Source organism: Neospora caninum, chromosome III, assembly GCF_000208865.1.
Source record: "Neospora caninum Liverpool complete genome, chromosome III".
Lineage (NCBI taxonomy): Eukaryota > Apicomplexa > Conoidasida > Eucoccidiorida > Sarcocystidae > Neospora > Neospora caninum.
The window spans coordinates 1,820,956-1,841,806 of record NC_018388.1 but is presented as its reverse complement, the minus strand read 5'-3'; the positions used below and the strand labels follow the sequence as shown (position 1 = coordinate 1,841,806).

General features: G+C 55.3%; 3 protein-coding genes across 3 annotated transcripts; 2 read left to right on the top strand and 1 right to left on the bottom strand.

Moving 5' to 3' along the window:
- Positions 1 to 224: 224 nt before the first annotated feature.
- NCLIV_009160 (conserved hypothetical protein) lies at positions 225 to 2,252 on the top strand (the record flags this gene model as incomplete). Its single annotated transcript, XM_003880431.1, has 2 exons — positions 225 to 599; positions 1,725 to 2,252. 2 exons carry the CDS (start codon positions 225 to 227, stop codon positions 2,250 to 2,252), a joined length of 903 nt encoding a protein of 300 aa, XP_003880480.1.
- Positions 2,253 to 4,759: 2,507 nt separating this feature from the next.
- NCLIV_009150 (putative alpha-galactosidase A) lies at positions 4,760 to 11,471 on the bottom strand (the record flags this gene model as incomplete). Its single annotated transcript, XM_003880430.1, has 11 exons — positions 4,760 to 5,609; positions 6,337 to 6,619; positions 7,198 to 7,254; positions 7,731 to 7,794; positions 8,116 to 8,172; positions 8,840 to 8,958; positions 9,237 to 9,256; positions 9,634 to 9,770; positions 9,968 to 10,025; positions 10,460 to 10,739; positions 11,135 to 11,471. 11 exons carry the CDS (start codon positions 11,469 to 11,471, stop codon positions 4,760 to 4,762), a joined length of 2,262 nt encoding a protein of 753 aa, XP_003880479.1.
- Positions 11,472 to 13,707: 2,236 nt separating this feature from the next.
- Positions 13,708 to 17,933, top strand: NCLIV_009140 (conserved hypothetical protein; the record flags this gene model as incomplete). Its single annotated transcript, XM_003880429.1, has 7 exons — positions 13,708 to 13,915; positions 14,520 to 14,600; positions 15,119 to 15,316; positions 16,294 to 16,505; positions 16,715 to 16,804; positions 17,161 to 17,356; positions 17,800 to 17,933. The coding sequence occupies 7 exons, from the start codon at positions 13,708 to 13,710 to the stop codon at positions 17,931 to 17,933; spliced, it is 1,119 nt and encodes a 372-aa protein (XP_003880478.1).
- Between the last annotated feature and the right edge of the window lie 2,918 nt (positions 17,934 to 20,851).

Sequence of the window (20,851 nt, the reverse complement as noted above, 5' to 3'; positions counted from 1 at the left end):
GAGGAGCATGAGAAGTGCTTCCCGCGTTCCAGTTTTTTCGCGGTCTTCCTCGCCTGTTTGCCCGTGAGACCCCGCCCTACACCTTTTTTTATCTTCTCGCCCCTCACGCGCCGGACACCGGCGTTTGTGCTTTGTGCTGTCTGTGTTGCGTCAGCGCTGAGACAGCGGCGCTGACGGTCCTTCTGCTCTCGTAGTCTTTCGTTTTTCTCCTTTGCCTCTCCAAAATGACGAGGCAAACCCCCCGCCTGAGGCTTCGCCTCCTCTTGACCGCCCTGGCCGTGTTCTCGATATGCGCGGGGAGCGCCGCGGAGACGGCCGCGGCAAATGGAGAACAAAGTGCCCAGGAAGCTTTTGGGACCGTGGAGCCAAGCCAGGCGACGGCGGAATCGTGGGCCGTGGCTTTCGGTCCCAGAGGAACTGCGAAAATGCAACGGGACCTCAGATACTCGCTGCCGCCCCGACCTGACCTCAGTTCGGTCAATCGTGAGGTCTACAAGATCGCGAAGAATCCGCCGCACGACTTCTGGAAACTCGCCAGTGCCGTTCCTTTCACCTTCTACCTCCCTGACAAGGACGGGAGCTACGTCGTCTTCATTCAGGTAAGCGAGACCGTTGACGCGCGCGCGCACGGCACAAGTATGTGTGCCCCAGGCGCCGCATGTCCCGTTGGATGCGCCTCTTTGATCTTCTCGCTTTACCGCTTCTTCATACACTCCTGTCGTCCCTTGAAAACGTCTCTCGTTTCCCCCCTGGATTTTCGCCGCGATCTCCGGCCTCTGCTTGCGGTTTCTTTCCTCCTCGTCCCTCACCTTTCTCCTCCAATCTGCCTCTCGCATTCTTTTTTCTCGCTCTCTGTGCACATTTGGTCCCAACAAGAACTTTGGGCGAATCGAGCGGTAAACTGCGGCTTTTCGCCGGGCGAGCTTTTCGTTTCGGGCCGCCTTTGTCCGCGAGCCTTCAGGAAAGAACGCGGAAAGAGGGTCACAGACAGGAAAAAGTCTAACAGGACAGGGGTGCACGTGTACAGGAAATGTGCCAAAATCCACAGAATGGCCTCTCTATTCCTCCGGATACATTGAGGCGCGGCTCTTCTGTCGCAAGTCCCCCGTCGCTCTCTCGCGTTCTTCGGCTCTTTGTTTCTCGCGCGTGATGAGAGACGTCGCGGGGGGTCCGAACCCCTTCCGTTTTGGGGTATCCGCGTGCTCTTTCACAGCACCTCGCACACTGCGTTCCCTGTCTTCATTTCTGGGTGTTCTTCCAGCGTGATGCTCTGAATCTCGCACGAAGTTTCTACGGAAATCTCTCCTCAGCCCCCAGGAGTTTTTCTCGAGCGACACGGGACAGGCGAACGCGGGGACACACAAACGCTTTAGGAAATCGTGTGTCGCGATGTGTGTGCATGTTTGGCCGCGACTCCGTCCGTGCGGGTGTCCGTGGCAGTCCCCGTATGCGGGGAAACATGCTGCGGTTCGCCTATCTTCTTTCCTACTTCCGCGAATGAATATGCATCCTCACGCAACTATGCACGCGTTTGAATCTGCACGGGTATGCTGGGGATATATTTGGACGTGGAGTGACTCTTTTGAGGCGACACTCCGTTTTCTCGACGCGCGTTTGCGAGGCGGCCTAACGTCCCTTTTCCGGTTTCTTTCCTGCGACGGCAGTCTCCAGTCTTGGCGTCCAGTCCCGCACTGCCTGTCTCTCCCTGTTCCCTTGCTCTGCAGCTGGACAAAATGAACCTGGACGTCATCAAGGCGGTGCCCAGTGGCCAGATCGTCGACTTCATCAAGTACATGGGGTGCTTGTTTTTCGGAACGCTGGACGGGCGACGCGACGCACGCATCAAGATCGTGATGGACTGCGGGTCGATGAACCTGACCAGCCTCATGTGGTACGGCGGGCTGGGCACGGTGCGCGCGATTGCGCACGGCATCGACGACTTGAAGAGTCTCCTCGGCGAGAGAACCTCCCACTTTGTCATCATCAACTCCTCCTCTATAGTCCAGACTGTCGTGGAGCCGCTCAAACGCTTTTCGCCGACGAGCATGACTGTCCTGGCTTTGGGTGGCCCGGAGGAGTACGTGCCGCACCTGCAGGAGTTGATCGGAACAGACAGCTTGCCGAAGCTTTACGGCGGGACTGCGACTGTCCCCATAGGCCAGAGCCCCATGGCCCTCGCGGTGGAGCAGCAAATCCGGTCGTTCATCGCGGCGAAGGAATCACGGCGCAAGGCGCGAAACAAATCCCAGTAAATGGAACAGGCTGTGCGCGTAGTCGCCGCGCACGCCGTTGGACGTCAATCGGCAGCCTCCGCGGCCTCGAGAAGGGCCAAGCACCCGCCCCAGCACAAGGGACGGGAGGGGGGGAAGGAAGAAAAGACGAGAACGGGAGAAAAGGGAGGGGGGAGAACAAGGCACGACGCGTCTCCAAGAGAGCGCGAACGCGCCGAACGTGGGGGAATTTCCGGCCTTGTGAACAGGTTTTGTGGAAACTTTAAATGCAGTAGGCGACTCCAAAGCGGTTGACGTGAGGAGCAGTCGAAGAAAAGAGCAGGGAAAAGAATGTAGCCTCACTGACCGAGTCAGGCTCGGCCCGAGAACACCGAGAGAATCGGTTCGGTCAACAGGGTATTGCGAGAGACACCGCTTTTATTGTGTAAAGGTTTTCAAGCTCCAAAGTGATAAGGACCGCGATCTTGCCACCGGGAGGACGTAACAGAGGAGATCGACGGCTGCGCGCTGCAGTTGATTTGGATTTCAACCTTTTTAACGTGAACGATGCACGAGGCGTCGGTTCCGCTGCGTCGTTTCCGGAGCGTGTTTCGCTTTTGTCACGGAAACTTCCGTCGTGTCATTTGTTTCCAAACTAGGCTCTGAAATGCATTTTGTCAGTGCGGAGCTTCCTTATCGGCAACCCGCGAAATGCCCAGGCTATCTCCACCAAACTTCGCCAACTCTGGGGCGCCGCACTCTATCTCGGGCTTCTCTGTCGCTCAGTTGGGGGTGAGAAGCGGCGAGAGCCCCTCCGCGGCTCTTCTGCGCTCTTTCATTTACGGACATCTCCGGAGGCGCGCGCGTTCTCTCGATGCTTTCTCTGTGTCGTCAAGAGACAACGAAGCGGAGAGGACCGAGGCGTCTCTGACGCGAAAGACTGAGACGTGAGTGCACCCAACACAAGCTTATTTTAGCCGACACATCTGCGCGTTTCTGCTTTTTATTCTGTGTGCCCCCCGCCTCTCATCTACTCGGCCCCTTCAGCTACGAGCCTTCCCTGGCTGTTCCTCTCTCCTCTGACGCGACAAGGAGAGCGAGGTGTACGCCGAAAGAGTTCAGAGTCGAAAAGATGGCACACGTTCACGCGCAAGACGCAAATAGTTATCAGTAGTTGAAGTCGACTGAGGAGCGTCGACAAGATAGGCCACACAGCCAAACAGCCGTTGAAGCCTTGTTCCATTCTCCGGCGTGGATAACTTGTAATGCCGTTCTCGATTCGTATCTCCCGTCCAACGGAGCACGCGGAGCGACACGGGCTTCGGTGCGCAACGGGGGGACACAGACATGCAGTATGCATCTGAAGAGGTATATATATATATATATATATATAGGTAGTTCTATGTTTCTGCATATGTAAATGAGAGGAGGGAGGCCGATGGTGAAATAGAGGAACGGTCACGAACAGGTGACGGAGTGGATGTTGCTCCCCTGTGGTGCCCCATTTCTCTGGAAACATTTGCAAAGGCCGAGTTGTTGGCTTTTTATACCTTAGCGAAGATACGGGCTACGGAACAAGAGAAGCCTCTCGCCTGGTGTTTCACCCGGCCGCTCGAAGGAAGACTGCGCTATCCGCATGCGGATTCACACCACCTCTTGCAACCGTTGTAGATGAAGAAACGAATCTCCCTCACAAAGGCGCTGCACACCACACCGTCTCACGAGGCAAAAAGCCCCCATGTGCGGAGCTGCGCACGAGTTTGGTTTTGCATTGCCGCCCGTCCGTTCCTACAAGGTCCAGCTGGGCTGCCTCGGGTTCCTAGACAGACCGCCCAGTCTATCGGGCCTGCTTCTTCCCCCTGGGGATCTACTGCTCTTTTCCACGGTAACACTCCTTTGTTGGCGAAACCCTCCTTGGCGAAATCCCTGCGTTTTTGGCGTCGCGGGGTGTTCTTTCCGGGCGGACTGCCGGCAGGGGCTGAAAAAAATTCGTTCCTACTTGTTTCAGTTACGTCGCGTGTTGTATGGGGCGTCATCAATCTAGGCATCTCTCGTTCCAACAAAGAGCACCGTCTCACATTTCTACGCAAAGAGGCAGCTTGGCTGCCTCTTCCTCCGCAAAATGGTCCCCTCCCACTCGTGTTGAAAGACTCAGGACATGTGCCTGCCTGAGCAGAAGCGCGCCGAGGCTGCAAGTAAGTTTCGATGCTTTCGTTGCCACCACGAACGAGAATGAGTCACTGTGCAAGTCGGGGAGCAGCCGTGTCGAGAGGCGCCGAACGCTTCTCGAAACCTCTGAAACTTCTCCCGAGAAAGTTCACCGAAGAGCGGTGTGTCTACCCCTGGGGAGTGAACGCGATACGAAACACGGGAAGGGTTCTTGAAAGCCTCGCGCACTGTTGAAACGCTCTTCTTGCAGCCTTTGTGTGTGTGTGTGTGTGGGGGGGGGGGGGGCGCCCGGGTTTGAGTCCCTTGCGTCACTGGATGCCTCTTTTTTTGCGCGTGTTCGATTCTGTGTCGGGAAGACTCCCAGACCACCCATTTCCTTCTCAGCTCGCATGCGGACGGTCGCACTGCATGAGTTGCATCCTCGCAGGGCGTTCCGCCTTCGATGTGGTGTAGGTCTTCATGACTGCTCGGCCGACAAGGACGAATGCAATGAGAAGCCCCGCGGCAACGAGCCCAGCAACGAACATCGGCCACGAACTGGTGCGCCTGGTGCTCTGCATCGCCTCCTCTTGGGGTTGTTCACCGGACGCTGAGCCGCCTTCCGTCTTCGCGCCGCCCGCTGGTGCCGCGCGTTGCTGTCCCTTTTGCAACTCGGGTCGGGCCTTGGCCGCCTTCGCCGTGGGCGTCTTCTCGGACTCCGCGTTGTTCTGCGCTCCCACCGGTGGGGCCTTGGGGGCATCGTTCGCGACTTCCTCGGGTGTCTTGGCAGGCGGCAGCACTCCTCGGCCCCGACTGGCTTCCTTGTCCCTGGACGCGTCTTCGGACTCTGAGCCACTTGGTTCTTGATCGCCGCGCGCACCGTCCTTCTCCACTTCCTTCTCCCCTTCCTTCTTGCTTTTGTCCCCGTCCTTCACCAGATCCGGAATCACCGTGGTAACCAGCTGAGTCGCCAGCTGGTCCATGGTTTTCACAAAGTGGTCGAAAGGCGACTCACGAAGAGGACGCGGGGGGGGCGCGACAATCGATCCGATGCGGAAGATTCGCACCGCACCCGATCCTCGGAGAACGGGTCGCGAAGAAAATGCCGGCGTAGGAAAGAGTACGGGGCCGTCCACCGGAGACCCGAAAGACCGAGACGGAGACCCAAACATACCGGAGCCCAAGCGCCGCATAACGGGGAGACCGCTAGCCATCTGCGGGGCTGGCAGGTGCTCCTCAGTAGGCTGCGGCCTGCAGGGAGGGGAAACGGCCAAAGAGAGCCCAGGAAAACACAGGCGCGTGAAACAGAAAGGGACGGAACTAGGCGGGAAAAGAGAGTCAAGGCTAAGAAGACAGAGACCCGTGCACAAAATGCGGGAAAACGACTGGGAGCATGGAACGAGAACTGATACAGGGGAGAGACACAGCCTTCTTGCTACGAGACACGCGTTTTCAAACGGGGGCCTTCTTTCTTTGGACGCCACAACTGCTCGGCATGCACTCGGAGAGCCCGGCCCGAATTGCCGAGTAGGTTTCCTGCCTCGACGAGAGCGGCGTGACTGCCGAAGCAAACGCGAGACTTTCACACGCCTCAGCATCGGCGCGCCATCCCCTTCCACCGGCGTTTCCTCACAGTGCCCCATGCGGCCCCGCCCGTGCGTGTCCGCGGACTCTCTCCGTGGCAGGTCGAGAACGCCGAACGCGGGGTGAGAGTGTCATTCGGTTCACAAGGGAATCTCAGAGAAGAAGAAAAGTGACAAGCAGGGGGAGACAGTGAACACCAACGAATCGCCGCACTTCAGGTATGCCCACATGGGCACGTCGGAGTCCACGGAAGCGCGAAGAACCTTTCTCCCGTTTGCCTCCCTTTCCACCCTGTGTCCGAGGAAGAAGACACGACACAGCGATGGGCTTGCGCGCACGTGGAGGCGCACTGGATGCGTTCACGGCATCCAGGGATACGTGAACGGGGACTTACTTCTCTATCAGCGTCGCCATGAGAAGGACTGTGTCGTGAGGCCCCAATTCAAACTGCAGAGGGGATGCATTTGGCCCCAGAAGCCCGAGAGCCTCGTGCCTCCAGATATCCTTGATTTCGTGGGGAAAGTCGCGCACGATACCAAGCCACTCCTTGAAACTTTCCCAGTCGAGTTTTTGAGTGACTGGTTCGTCGCTCCAGTTCGAGATACCGATGGCAAATTTAGGACCAAAGAGCGAAGACATCCATGCGTGGGTGGAGCCTTCTCCAAGTATTCGGTGTCCTGAAAAGCCCAGAGAGACAGCACGACGCGGGAATGCGCATCGGCACGGGGCGCAACGTCCCTCACATCGACGCGCCCCCTGCGAAACTGGGACTTTGAATTTTCCTGTCCTAACACAGCTCATGTGGGGCGTAGATGGAGGCTCCAGAAAGGGGGGGCGACCGCGGGGACAGAGACAAACTGAGAGTGCCGTGCGCCACCAGCGTCTCCTTCGAGTCAAGCAACGGCCTAACGAACGACGGTGTGGGGTCTCGACAAGAATGGGCTATCTCGAGTTCTGTGGCTGCCGGAGAAGATATGCACGAAGCAGGGATCTGGAGATAGCGAATGTGCATTCTCCAAGGAAAAAAAAGCAACAGAGACGCTCGCGAGAGAGACGACGAAAGAATCGGAGGGAGAGAAAACCGAATGCGGAAGAGAGGACGGAGACCAAAACAGGACGGTTCCACCAGGTGCCTGTGGAGAAGAAGCTAACTGGAGAGGATGCCGGAGCATTCAAGGGCCGACTGTCTCTATCACTCTATGCCTTTGCGGTGCTTCCCCCCTTTTTACGTGAGGTGTCTGGACACTCGACTCACCCCACATCACATCCACGTTTGCGGCGACATCGGTGGCGCCTCGTTCCGTCAAAACATCTGCGGAGTCGCATGTGAGATGCCACAGATTACACAACGAAAACATGATGATAGGTTGGAACTCGCGCGGAAGAATGAGGCTCGCATACGGCCCTTTCGCCTGTTCGAAAAGGAGACGCAGGCGCGGCGGAAACCCCGGAAAAGCACGGAGCAGCCCTGTGATGCTCGGAACGGGTGTTCGTTAAAAGAAGAAAGAGCGCGCCAGAATGTGTGGAAAGCAAGCTTTAGACTACATGGGGACTGTCGGGCTGTACGTACACAGAGGAATGCACTGGACCTAGAAAACTCACCAGTCGACAGTGAAACGTCTCTACGTGGACCCCCTGAACACTGGCAGGAGGATCGAAGTGAACACTCTTGTCAATCTTTCTGGTGCGAATTTCGGCACGCCGCTGAGACCTCGCCCTTCCTTCCAAACTGTGTTCCGTGAAATGCACTGCATCCAGTGCTTTTATTCGAACGGAGGAAACGCTCACCAACAACATTCTGCGACACTTTCGTGATGTCACCGGCCAGCATGATCGGCGCCCCACTGAGGACCTAAAGAGAAGACAGGAGGGACAAAGAACAGAAACGCAGACCCCGTGCCTTAACATAGTCATCCACGTACCCCCGTGGCTCTACCGCTCTCCGTCCTTCATGCGTGTGAACTCGCAGCGCCCGAGCCTCGACACCAGATGGGGAATACCGTAGGTTCTGCACTTCGCGGCAGCCTTCGCAACACTGGCCTTCTCCCGTGTGTTTTCCACTGGGGCTCTCTCCTCCGGCTGCCTGGTTTCTCGCTTTTTCCACCGTCAACGACGGCCGCTCGCAATTGGTCTCTCGCCTCTCTCATCTTCCTCTCGTTTCAGGAACACTTACCCACAAGGAAAATTGCGTGCGCAATTCGGCCAGATTGCGGGAGACCAGACCGTTGACCTGCACGCGACACGAACGCATCTCGAAGGACCGCGCTCTCTTCTTGCTCAAGAGCCTCCCGCTTCCCAACCGCAGCCCCCTGTCTCCTTTCCCTCTTGTGTGTCTTGTGTGCGTCTGGCCTATTTGCAGTTGCGTACAAAACCGGGAGTAAGCAGTTTACGTACTCGAACCACGCCGTGCTGTGCCTGTCGTTCCCCTACGTCGCGCTCCCTTTCGCCGTTGAACCTTTCCTCAGAGCCCAGTTCCGTCTCTGCACTTCCTATGCATCTTCGTGTTCCCGTCAGACAGCCCGCCCCCCCCCAAAAACCAGACGCGAGCACTGGAGACGCACATAGCGTTACGCGTTTACTCGTGTTCTCGCGCCATGTCGTCTCCCTCCACCGATGTACTCTTCCTGGGGGGCTTCTCTTCTGTCCCGGCTTTGCTTTTTGCGTTTCAGTTCCGCGCTCCCCCGCGTTTCCTGCAGACGCTACACCCTCGTCGCGGGAGAGCGTTCTCTCCAAAACAATCACGCGTTTCTGCGAGAAAAAGCAGATCTGAGCGGCAGTGTGCTCTCCGTCCTTCGCAGAATCTATTCTCTGGTTGTATGTGTGGCAAGTACCGAAAGATATTGCGGGCTCCAGCTCATCTGGAACGGCTTTTGCCGAATCGACGCCACGCCGCGGACCTTCGCCTCCCAGACGGCCGACATGTTCTTCATCTTCTCCCACGTGGGAGGCGTCCGCTCAAAGACATTGAGTACGTTGCACGCTTTTGAGAGTTCGTCGAGCTCGAACTGGACCTGGCCTGAGACAGGCGCACGGGAGCAGACAGCGCGGCCGTTTCGGCTCAAGCTCGAAGACGAGAAGACTGCAGGATGAGAAGGGACGTTTTCCGCCTACCGAACGAACCAACTTGGAAGAGAAGATGGACAACGAAAAGGCGAGAAGCAAAACACGACAGCTGGGTGACTATCGTGTTTTAGACGCGTGCAAACGGCAATCCACTAGGAAGGCTGTGGAACGGCAAACCGTTCTGGGTGGCCCGAACAAAGCGGTAGCAACTCGAGACTAAGAAAACCTCACCTGTGTAAAACTGCTCTTCGCTGAGGGAGGGACAGCAGAAATATCCACACAGAGGATCTCACGTGAGGAAACGAAAAGATGCACCACGTAAAAAGCAACTTCCGTTTCCCCCATACCACGGGCACACACACACGTGTTTACCCCCGCAATCGCCTATAGAAAGCCTTCGCGGCGTTTTAAGGCCTCTGCAACCACGACGGAATGCGGCAAACCCAGCCTGAAAACCGCCTCCAAACCCACGGCCTGCCACGGACAGAAGGCACGGCACTTCGACACCCTCCTGTGTTACGGTACGCTGGCGTGAGGCAGGACGTTTCACTTTGACGTGTCCACCTCTGCGTGCACGAAGAAAAGAAAGCGCGGCAGAACGCCGCGGGAAGCGGTCACCGACACCTACGGCATGGAGCTGCCTGATTCGCTCATCCAGCTGCAGACGAGGTCTGGGACTCGGTCCGACACCTGGGCGTTGATAACGCTTCTCCACTTCGCGACCGGTTCATGGATACTGCGAGTAGGGGCGCCACAGGCGTTCACCTGCGAACGCGAGGCGACACAAGAACAACGAACATGCGGTGGACGCAGGAAATCCCAGCACGAGTCCAGAGACAACGCAGAGACGGGCGTTTGCGCGGGTACACCATACGGGTAAACTACGCGAAGCCTAAAATGCAACAAACGGACGCCAAGGGGAGGCTACAAACAGCTGAGACAGACCTACAGGCAGAGCTTACCTTGACGAAGTCCACTCCCCACTCTGTGAAAAGAGCGACATCCTGTTCTGGGTCGGCACTGCACGGGAAGCCCAAAGAAGCACAGACGCAGAGACGCATGCGTAGGCACAAAAACCTGAATCAACTGAAAAGACTGCACCGAAAAAAACACCGCATTTTTCTTGCAGTGGAGCCCTCATCTGTAACGAACTGCGGCTCCTCTGCCCCGCGACAAATGAAACAGAAAACCAAGACGGGGCGGGTGGTGGAGAAGAGACGCCGCTTGCCTTCGGATAGCCCAAAGCCTCGACCTCTGGACTTCTCCTCGCGATGCGTCAGAGGCCATTCGACGCCAAAGGGATTTCCGAGTACTTTTCAGAGGCTATTCCAGGACAGGAACCAGGACAAGAAGCCTGCTTCAAATCTGGACGCGTTGGGTACGAGCGACGCAGGGAAGAAGTGAAGAATGCAGCGTTGTGTTCGGTCCCTGGAGGGTTCTGCGCGGAAACCTACCGGACACCGAGAGTGTGCAGTTCCGCGCAGCTGTTGTCGAGAGGTGTTCCAATCCCGAAGCGGAGGCCTTTGCCGTGGACGAAGTCAACGAGCGCCTTGATGCCCGACGGGAAACGTTCGGGGTCAGGCTGCAGCCGACCCCGGCTGTCTCGCTCGGGTAGTGCCCAGCATCCATCGAGCACAAAAGAGTTGTAGCCTGCCGCCTGGAATTCGTACTCGCCTAGACGACTGGCGATCCTGCGGAGCTGCCTCTCGTCGCCGAGGTCCTCGTCCTTGCAGGCTGCAAATTCAACACAGCGAGGCCGCGATGTTCACGGACAGCCAAAACAAGACCGTAAGGGAAGTGCCGAGTCACCTGACACGAGAGAATGCGGGAGTGGACGAAGCCTGGAACATCAGGGAAATGGGTGGAAGGCCGCCGGGATGTCTTGCGGTTCCGCTATCCGATAAATCTGACGCGGAACCGAAGTTGAGTGACCACGACAAACTGATGCATGCACTGTGGTGGTACCAGTGAAGCACACATGGGAAAGGAAATTCGGAGTTCCGATGTACATAGCTTTCCTTCAACATATATATATATATATATATATATGTATATGTTGTGAAGGCGTAACACCACACTTGTGTGAACCTAGACAGCTCATCCCGCGCCGAAAGCCCTCGAAAACGCACCTGGCCAGCTCGCACTGGTCCAGCCTATCAGGCGTTCCGTGTGCACAACAGGTACTGGTTCACTTTCCCGTTTGGTTTGAGACGACGCCTCCTCCTCTGTCCCGTCGTCGAACGCGTCGTGAAGCAATTTTTGCTCCAGTTGGACCGTCTCCCTTAGCAGAGGCAGAACGCTCTGGAACGGATCACTCGGCTCGAGCGAAGCGTCCGTAGGAAGAGGCGACGAAATAGAGGTTGAGAACGCGACGAGCCCCAGAAGGCAGGCGCACCTTCGAGTCGGATGGCTGACCAACCGACGGCGAGACGGTCCCGAGGACGCCTCGGCGCGCAGTCCTGACATCTTGTTCTCTGAATGGCGGAAACCGGCTCTGAACGTTGTAGATGAGCGGAAACGACTCAACTCAAGACCGAAAAACAGATTGTAACATTTGGACGGAGCTGAAGAGTCGCAGAACCGACGAGCCAGTAAATTCGGCGGCAAGGCTTCTGGTGGGACTTGCACAGGTAGGCAAGACAACTGTAGTACGCGAGGCCGGAGGCGCTGAAGCAAACGCTAGACGTTTGCTCAACTGCAAAGGGACGAGCGAAAAAGACGGAAATGAACGTGTGGAACAGATCTTGAGAGAAAAGGCGTAACCGGGAATCTCGGCGGGGGTGCGGAGTGTCGTGCCCAGGAACCACTCTTCTGACAGGAGGGTGGACAGCCGCCTCTCTGCCATGGAACGTTTTCCGGAAAAAGTCAAGGTTGTGTGGAGGAGAAAAAGATCCTATTTTGTGTTTTTCAGTTCTCCACGACCGGCGCAGACCTTGGTAGAGTTTCCAGAACGGCCTGAAAATTCGGACGGATTGAGGAAGACATGGAGTTGCAGGCGGCGCCGTTCAGTGCGGGCGGCGCGGTGGCGATTTCAAGAGCCGGGAATACGGTCAAGACGTGTGCAAGAAAAAGACAGAGGCAGAGAGGGGAAAGAACGTACAGAGGGAAGGTGGAGACGCAGTTGCCAAGGATCGAGATAGGCAAAAGTACGTTCACTGCTAGAGCTTTCCACTGGTTGGTGTCCGGCGCGTTGAAGACATCAGCAGCGCAATGTGCAGACATCGCAGCCGAGCCGCGTTTAGTCAACGGTTCTCGGTTCCAGATCAGAGACAGCCGCAGCGGTTACGGAACCGTCTATCGTTGTTTGACGAATGCAAAACAGATCCGAGAGACTGGGGCCCCGTTGAACCTAGTGGTAAGCCTTCTGAGTGACACGAATAGGAAGACGGCGAATTTAACCGGGAGTCCCCGGAGATACCGCAGACACCGTTCGCAGTGGACTACCGCCTTGCAAATACTCCGCTTTTCAGCACCGTCCGTTGAGTTTTAAGAGCCAAACTCTCCACTGGAAAGGATTCTGCTCACTTGTGCATGGCCGCCAGTCGCTTGCGGACGCCTCTCTCCCACCTAAAAGAGGTGTCCCAAGCTTGGGCGAGCGGTTGTCTGTGCTGGCCACAAAACGGAATCCCTCAAATTCCCGCGGAGCGTCTAGCAACTAGCTATCAGGCTGCAGCCGTTCCCATCATCGATGGTCAAAAGATCAGGGACAGGACAGGGTCCCTCCTTGACTCTCTCCCAGGAAGCGAACCTTTGCCAATGCTATACTAAACCACATTGGACTTCACCCGTCTGTACTCCGAAGTTTGTCCGCGGGTTTAATTAGGTATTTTCTCTTGCATCGTCCACACAGGGGTCAGCCTCGGGGTCAGGCTCGCGTGACTGACCCTGTGACTGCAGGCTCCTGCCGGAAGCAAATACGTTTGTAACCGGAAGGTAAAAACGGGTTTTCCGATTGGTTTCTGACTCCAGAAAAAACTCTTGAGGCGCTGAAAAGTGGAAAGTGCGCATTTTGCCGCCACGCGAAAGTACTGGCGGCACAGCAAGGTTTTTACATCGGCGCTACAAGACCTGGGAAAAAGCACCCCAGATGAACGCTTTTCCAGAGGGCACTGTCCAGCATTTTCTCTTTTCTCCTTTGTGTTTTTCGCGCTGAAGTCAACTGCGATATACTGTAAGTCGCGGGCGAGACCAAATGATTCTCAATCTTCTTTGCCTGCCGCTGAGCGTACTATTTTTCCTACCGTGCGTCACCGGAGCTTGACGGGCGGTACTCGCGCGTCTGCGTGTAACTGGACATTCGCGACTCTCTTTTACGGCCCAAAGACCTCTTTCAGACGGAGACAGATGCAATCTGATTTCTTGAAGGAACCGCACTTCACGTACATTCACGCCGCCACGTTGTGGAAACACTGCATTTTCATGCGTTCACTCCGCAAGTCTCACCGCGTTTGCGCCGTTCTCCTCGGATTTCTGCGGCAACCCTTTCCCTGTGTGTTACTGCCTTTTCGATGCACGCCTTATGCACCTACGCTAAGAGAAGCTACACGAAGGTTTCGAAGTCTGACGTCTTTACTTTGACTGCCGCGAGACGAGTGTAGCCGTTTCACTGCGGCGATTCCTCACCGTGTCCTCATCTTCATCTTTTATATGCTGAATTGTGAAACACTGCGACCTTGTTTTCGATCAGGTTTTGCTAAGCAAAATGGCGACGACGGGAGGCCTCGTCCGACTCGGGACTACGGGGTACGGGACGTATGTTGGGAATGAGGACGATGAACAGCTAACTACGATGGGCAGTGTCGGCCCTAAAAAGAAGGGGAGTGTCGCCCACCGAGGATCCTTCTACGGCCGTCTGGGAACAAAAACAACCGACGCGGAACCGGAGGCCTCCATTTCGAAATCTGACACAGGTGCGATCACGGGAACCTTCGCTTCAGATAGGCCGTGTGCGGCGTTTAAAGAGACATCAGCCATCAGCCGCTTAGGAGAACAGCTGAGGCAGATGCAGTGACGAACCTTTGGAGACACAGAGACGGGTTTTGATCGTGGCAACGGTTACGTGGCCGCCATGCTCTCATTATCTAGCTGCTTCTTGGTAGCCTATCTCCGTGGACTTGAAGCGTTCGAACATCCGCACCGAATCTAACTTTAAGTGGCAAGCATTGGCGTCTTGCCCATCTTGAGGAAACCGCTGCACAGAGCTGCGTTCTGTGTGCTCTTACACTTCGTGGATTGCAGCACGTTGCCACATCGTTCGAGACAAATCGTCAGAACGATATTGCCGCCTTCCTCCAGCAGAAAGGCTCACGGACTGGCCGATTATTTGACGCTGGGTAGCAACTCTTTTGCCTCGGACCGCCGATGTGTGTGGCCGTACTTTCGTGGCTTCTCTGGTGCATACGAAGGTAGAAGCGTATCACCGATCCGTCGACAGTGGTCAAGTGCTGGTTCGGCCGGCAATATTCTTTGACCGCAATTCCATTCTTGGTTTTGTGTGGTCAACATTTCCGTCAGGGAAGGCACCCGAGGCCATGAAGCAAATGCGCGTTCAGCTCTACTATGATGAGGATGCGTACCCCGCCGGCGTCGAACTCGGTAATACCGTTTTTCACACCTACAAGACTCCCACCGCGTCTTCCAGAACTCGTTTCGCTATCAGGAGGGTGGTCGGCCGTGGGAAGCATTCGTACGTCGGATCGTGCGGGATAGGCTCGAAATCCACGTAGCTGTGTACTGTGCAGAAAAGCTTATCTGGGAAGACTGACCCTTCCCTCTGGCGACATTCCTTGCCATGTTCACACACCGCTGGCAGTTCGGCTTGGGGGAACAACCGCACAGGATGGCAATTGCGTTCCAGGTCACTTCTGGAGACTCGTGACTTCCTCCCTCGCACTTCCACCATGAATCCATTGGGGCCGACACGCAATTGACAGTCCCTCGCAGAATCGCAAACGAAAAAGAACAGACTCGCCAGGAGCCTTGCCTGGGGTCTTGACGTCAAAAGAGTCCTTCTGATTCGATCCAGGCCAAGGCGTAGGCTCTGAAGGAGTCTGTATATGGAAAGAAACCTGCGGCTACTGTTTCCGGATGCGTGTGAATGTCTCTCCGCGCAGATTTGTTCGCTTTGCTGTATGACAAGGAATGCAAGTATCTTGACTGCGTGTTTTACCGGAACACGGAGGGGGCGAACGGCGCATTCTCTTTGAATGTCGCTACCAATTCCCTGGCTATGGATTTGACGCGCATTCCGGAAGAGTGCTCCACCATCGTTCTGGCTGCGGCTGTTTACACACTGGGCCTTTCTCTGCCTGGTAAGGTTGAGGGAGTTCTACAGTACAGGGAAAGAGACGCATTGCAGGGTTTGAGTGGAACATCCTCTCCGCGTCCGTCGATTGTAGGGACGCACCGTTACCTTCAGTTCGCCCTTTGAGGTGGGTAACGAAGCGCCTGATGTTTGGTATGGAGATTCCGGGGGGACGCGGTCGAGTTTTCTGGTGCCTCTTTCTGAGTTGAATGACACCGGGTTGACCCGTGTATATGCCACTCGGCTGCGGTTCGATCGCAAACCATTTAGATTACAAATTCATGGTTCAAGGCTCGTGAGTGACTCTCGATAACGAGCTGAGTGCCTGAACGATAGCCATGTCAATGCATTACCGAGTAGGATGTGTAGCATTTCCTGCTTGACGCCGTGATACTTCATGCACGAATGATGGCCATGACAAGCGGAGTACAAGTTGGATTCAGTAAAAGACACAGTCTAGAACTGAATCCGAGTCCATCTCGTAGTGACGAACTGTTGGTTATTGAGACCACAAATTCAGCGAGTCGATTAAAAAAAAGGTTTGTTCAGCCACGGGGCCACCAGCAGCGACCTCGTGACTTCGTTGCGACCGTGTTATTCTAGCACATATAGTGGCGTTTGGGTTGGCAGAATTATTTCACGCACAGAAGGCTGCGTACCACTCAACCGGTTCGTAGCAGCACTTCATACCGTGCGCGAGTGGGGGATTACTCGCCTATTTTGCAGGATCAAAGCAATACCAGCCGAAACCCGGGGTTCGTTAGTTTCATGCCAATCCGTGTGAATCTAGAGTTACTCTCTCTGTGGGATGCGAGCTTTGAGTCGTGAATGCTGATTCGCCAACCACTCATGGCTCGAAATGCAGGCAGTGGATGGACGATTCAAATCGCGCTCCAAGACGGGCGTGACGGGGTCCCTCATCGACAAGAGTCTTCTGTCTCGAAGTGCTAGCGGCTGTCGTCGTTTCGTTCCTTTTTTCTGCAGAACTGGAACGAGGCCGCATTCAGATATGCGGCGGCTTTATGGGGCCGACTGTGAAAGACATCGTCCTCGGAGGTCTACAACCGCCGCCGGATGTTGCCAGTGCCTCCGGACTTGTGTATTTTGCAATTGGAGAGAGGAACGGGCAGTGGTACTACAAGGATGCGCAAATGTTCACAAGTCCAAGCCTTGACGCCATTATGCGTCCTGCCAAGGTAACGGCTGATGAATGAGATTGCCTCTACATCGATAGAGAAGAGGGACGCGCCTGCGGGAGTCGCCGTTTCCGCGCATAGGATTTCATGTAGTGCAGAGGACGGCTTTCAAGATCTTGGCGGGCTGTATCGTGTGACTTGTTGAGACGAATACGATAAGGCGGGTGTACCCTTTCGGTCAGTCGGGTGGGTCTTGCGTGCGTTTTCAGGAGCTGGCCACCAGACTGGACACGGAGATGAAACGACCACAGATTTATGGCCTCCAGAAACTCGACATGTTACTCCAAGCGGCAAACGCGGTGCGTCTGGTTTCTGCTTCTTGTGAAACCTACCCCAACCAAAATTCCGGTTGCTACGAGCTCGGGCTTGGTGCCGTACTGCATTGGCAGGAGCCGCACGCCTTGGACATCGAACCCCGTGTTTTATCTTGAGGGGAGCTCGACGGCACGGATGTGCATCGGCAGCAAGTGGGCCGCTTGCTCTAGTGTGGTGTTCTTCCGTCAGGACGAGTCAGTTCCTTGTCCCTGCGCAGCCATAGTACCTCAGGTACAACTTTTACTTGTTGCAAGTGACACGGTTTCACGCGATTGTAGTCCCGTATTCATTTCGGCAGATCACACGCCTTCGTGTGGTTATTTTGGTTCCGCATTTGCAGCCGAACCGAGCACTCTCCGTGGCCTCTGAGATCAGCGACTCGCTGCGCGCCGACAGTCATTCGCGACTTTTTGGCGATTCAGTCGCAGATTCTCTCACTCGAGCCAACACTGTGCGCCGGCGGATCGCTGCGCTCAAGCAGTCCATTTCTTCTCAAGACAGTCTACTGGACTCTGCAAAATGTGGCGTGGACGAGGGTGAGTAACCACGCACTGAAGCGCTGATGTTTTCGTATGCACGTGAGTGTTTTAGGCGGTAGAAGTACGCGTGGATTTCTTCAGAAGGGCCAAGCATACGCATGCTCGCGCAGGGAATAGGAGCACTTTTTTCCTTGGTGTCGGACTCAGCACCTCCCCCTCTTTTGAGTGAATTTAAAACGACTGTGTAGTTCAGTGGCAGCGCCAGGAAGGAAGGAAACGTACGTTTTTCCTCCTGCCGTTCTTCTGCTCCTGCATCCTCCGTAGCTCTCTTTTTCTCTTGTTTTCTGCTCTGCACTGCCTGCGAAGGAAAGAGCACACCGTCGACAGTGGCCGCTCGTTCCGGGGATTGCTCAAGATGGTGTCACACACACGTGGTCTGCCGATTTGCAAGCCCTGTGATCGTTGCGCCCGGCTGCCTCTTTTCTGTCTCCTGTGTATAGTTTTCCGGCGGAGACTCAACGGACGCCTGAGCGATATTGAGGAACGCCAAAATATCTTGGAAGAGACTTTGAACAAAGTCATTGCCCGGCTAGACTACCTGTACGCCTTTTTGGAAGTCGACGAAGATCACTGAAGTGACCAGGAACGGCGTATCATGTCAAACAGCATGGATTTTCACACATCAAGGCCACTACGAGCTGAGGGAAGTATCCGGCATCGCGTTTATGCTCCGGACCTCGCTTTCGTTCTGCAACGCAGTTTTCTATCGCACCCTGTGGAGCCTGATGGGCATCATGCGGTACGAGGGCTCCGCCGACGAAGCACCCTTCCTGTTGCAAAATTTATGGTGCAGGACATTCGGCTTCCACGACTTCCACATCGTGTGGTGCCTCCCGAATTTAGCGAAAAACCTTCGTTGATAACTATGGCTTTTTCACGGTTGTGCTACCGTAACTGGACTCCTTCGAGACCTTGCTGGTTATGCATTTTCGTGTCTTCGGCTATGCCACGAACCCAGGTTACTTGTGGGAAGGATACCCCATCACTTCTAGTGAAAGTATTCGTTTTCTCCTGCCGGTACGACCAGGGATACACAACCGTTCATTACCCCTACGATGACTTAACGCGTGTGGGAGGTCTCTCGCCCTCCGGCGGTACTGCTTGTTCAATTCCCTGACAAAGAATGAGCGATGCCGCCATTTGCACAACGGATCTCGAGTTTGCTGTATAGCAGCGACAAAGCAAAGATCGCTGAAGCGCACGGTTCCTGCCACTAGTGTCCTGTATGAAGTCCGTCCCAGCGCTACAAAGAAGAATCATGAACGCTCGAAGTAGCCAGTTCGAGGTTGATGCTTCGAGTGAGTGGGTTGCACAAACTATGTATGACCTTCGAGCTCCGTGAATCTGTGAAACCCAGCAGCGATGTGTATCCACTGGGGGAACCGTTGAAGGCGCACATCATCGATTTACTCCCGTGTTCACTAAGCTTTTAAATAACAACACTAAGTGCCACAGCTGCCTAAGTTGAGGGTGAGCGGAGGGTAGCTTCCCCCTTCACACGCCTCGATCAAAGCGGCGACAACCGAGTATGCTGCTCTTTCTTCACAACGCTTGGGGCGCCTACCCACAGACACACGCCGTTTGGACCTCGCGTAGATGATATCCTGAGAAACACTTTGACTTACTGGCTTCGACAGCAGGCATTCAATAATCAGGAGTTCATGAGGCTGCATGGTTCAGCCTTTGTAAGCGAAGACAGGGTTGTTGCGTCCGGTTAACTTCGTCATACCGGTTGACGTAAAGTCGCTTAGCACAGTACAGATGTTGCGCATGCAGCGCCAGCAGTGGTGGCGAGAAGACTTCTCCCGCAATTTGTTTCACTCCCTACGGCCTTGCTCGCTTTTCGTTCCTGCTGCACTTTTTTTTCTGCTACCTGTTGGGTCTTTTCTGAAGGCGCACTTCGGCTACCACAAGGGGAGCCTGGCAAAGCGTCTTGGATATCGACGCAGCTTATCACTCTCACAGGGGGATTTCTGTGAACACTCCACCGAGCAGTTTCGTGAAAACCCGTGGGAACGCGGTCACGTTTATGATCAAAGCGCCTGAGCTGGTTATCGGTCTGGGTGTATCTCAGAATGCTCCTCCTGACAGTCAAAGCACGTGTCCCTTACCAGCGCACCTATTTAGTTCGCGTGCGTGACGTTCTCAAGTGTTGAATGCGTTTCATCACCCGGAGATGATTTACGTGAGGACGTATGATAATTTGCTATCCTTGATCTGGTGTAGGTGCAATCTGTGTGCAAAGACTGTGGAGGGGGGAAACAGATGGGTTTAGAGCAGCACTCCGTGCAAACGCGTGCAGGCGCTTGCCGTGTGAACTGACCGCTCGAGGAAATATGATCCTGTTTGATCCGGTAGATTCTACGTCCTCCCCTGTGGATACGAACACACGGAAATTTGTCGCCGTGTTTCTCCAACATATCTGCTCCCGTCGCTGGTGATTCGTCAACGTGGACACCACATGAAGGCGCCGAGGTTCCACATGATTGTGGGAGCTCGCGTGTCTGTGTGGTACTGGTCAAGTGGTGGTAGTGAGGGAAAACAGAAACGTAGTAAGTAAACGATTTATTTCTGTTTTCGGACTGCAAAGCCGCGATGATGTAAAAAGAGCGTCAGCCTAAAAGCGCATATGAGGGCTGCCTTGTATGGTTGGGCAGACAGCGCCTGGCGAAAGCGCTAGCCTCCGTCACCGGTAGGCTGTTTGGCACGAACGGTTCCCGGTGTGAATCTTGGCCGCGGCAGTCATCCTTGTCGGGGTCGTAATACATACCGGACAAATAGGAAGGATGAGCCCCGTCTCATGTTCTTCCGGTTTTGGGGGCATACCCCCCGCATTCTTAGCATTCGCCGAGGCCGGAGTCAAGGGCCCTTGGCGTCGCAGCGGATGCGACAGGAACAAACCTCGCCAAATGGTCTCTGGGGGCAGCTGCGCAGGCAATGAGACGTAAACTTTAGTAAGCTGAGCGGCAGTCTGTAAAAGTTCATCTGCAACAGGAGAGAGCGTCAAACTCTGTCGGACCGATTATATGCTGTGGCGCGTGCGTACTCGGTCTTTCTGCGCCCAAGCAGATGGTCTGCGGATGTGTGTGTGATACCGCTTCTATTCCATCTGTTGGGAAAGTAGCCTTATTTGTAAAGGAGGCAGGGAATCGTTACGATTCGAGTACACGTTTTGCGGGGACTACGTGGCATCGGGTGGTTGGGGGCGACCGCGAGAGGGGATGGTGTTCCACTTTCGTGCAACGCTCCTGCTTCCCTTTCCTGGTACCGTCGAAGGTCCGCGCGCAGCGATAGGAATGAGACTTCATCCAGATATCGTTTCACCGGACAATGGTGCTGGGGGGAAATCTGGGGATGTGTTGCCTTCACTAAATCCTAGGCGGTAACTGGGTGACAAAGTGGTGAGTGTCCCCCTTCTGATAGAAAAATGACACATTTTTGCACCGTCCGAACCAACACGATGATGTTTTATGCCAATGACTGGTGAGCCGT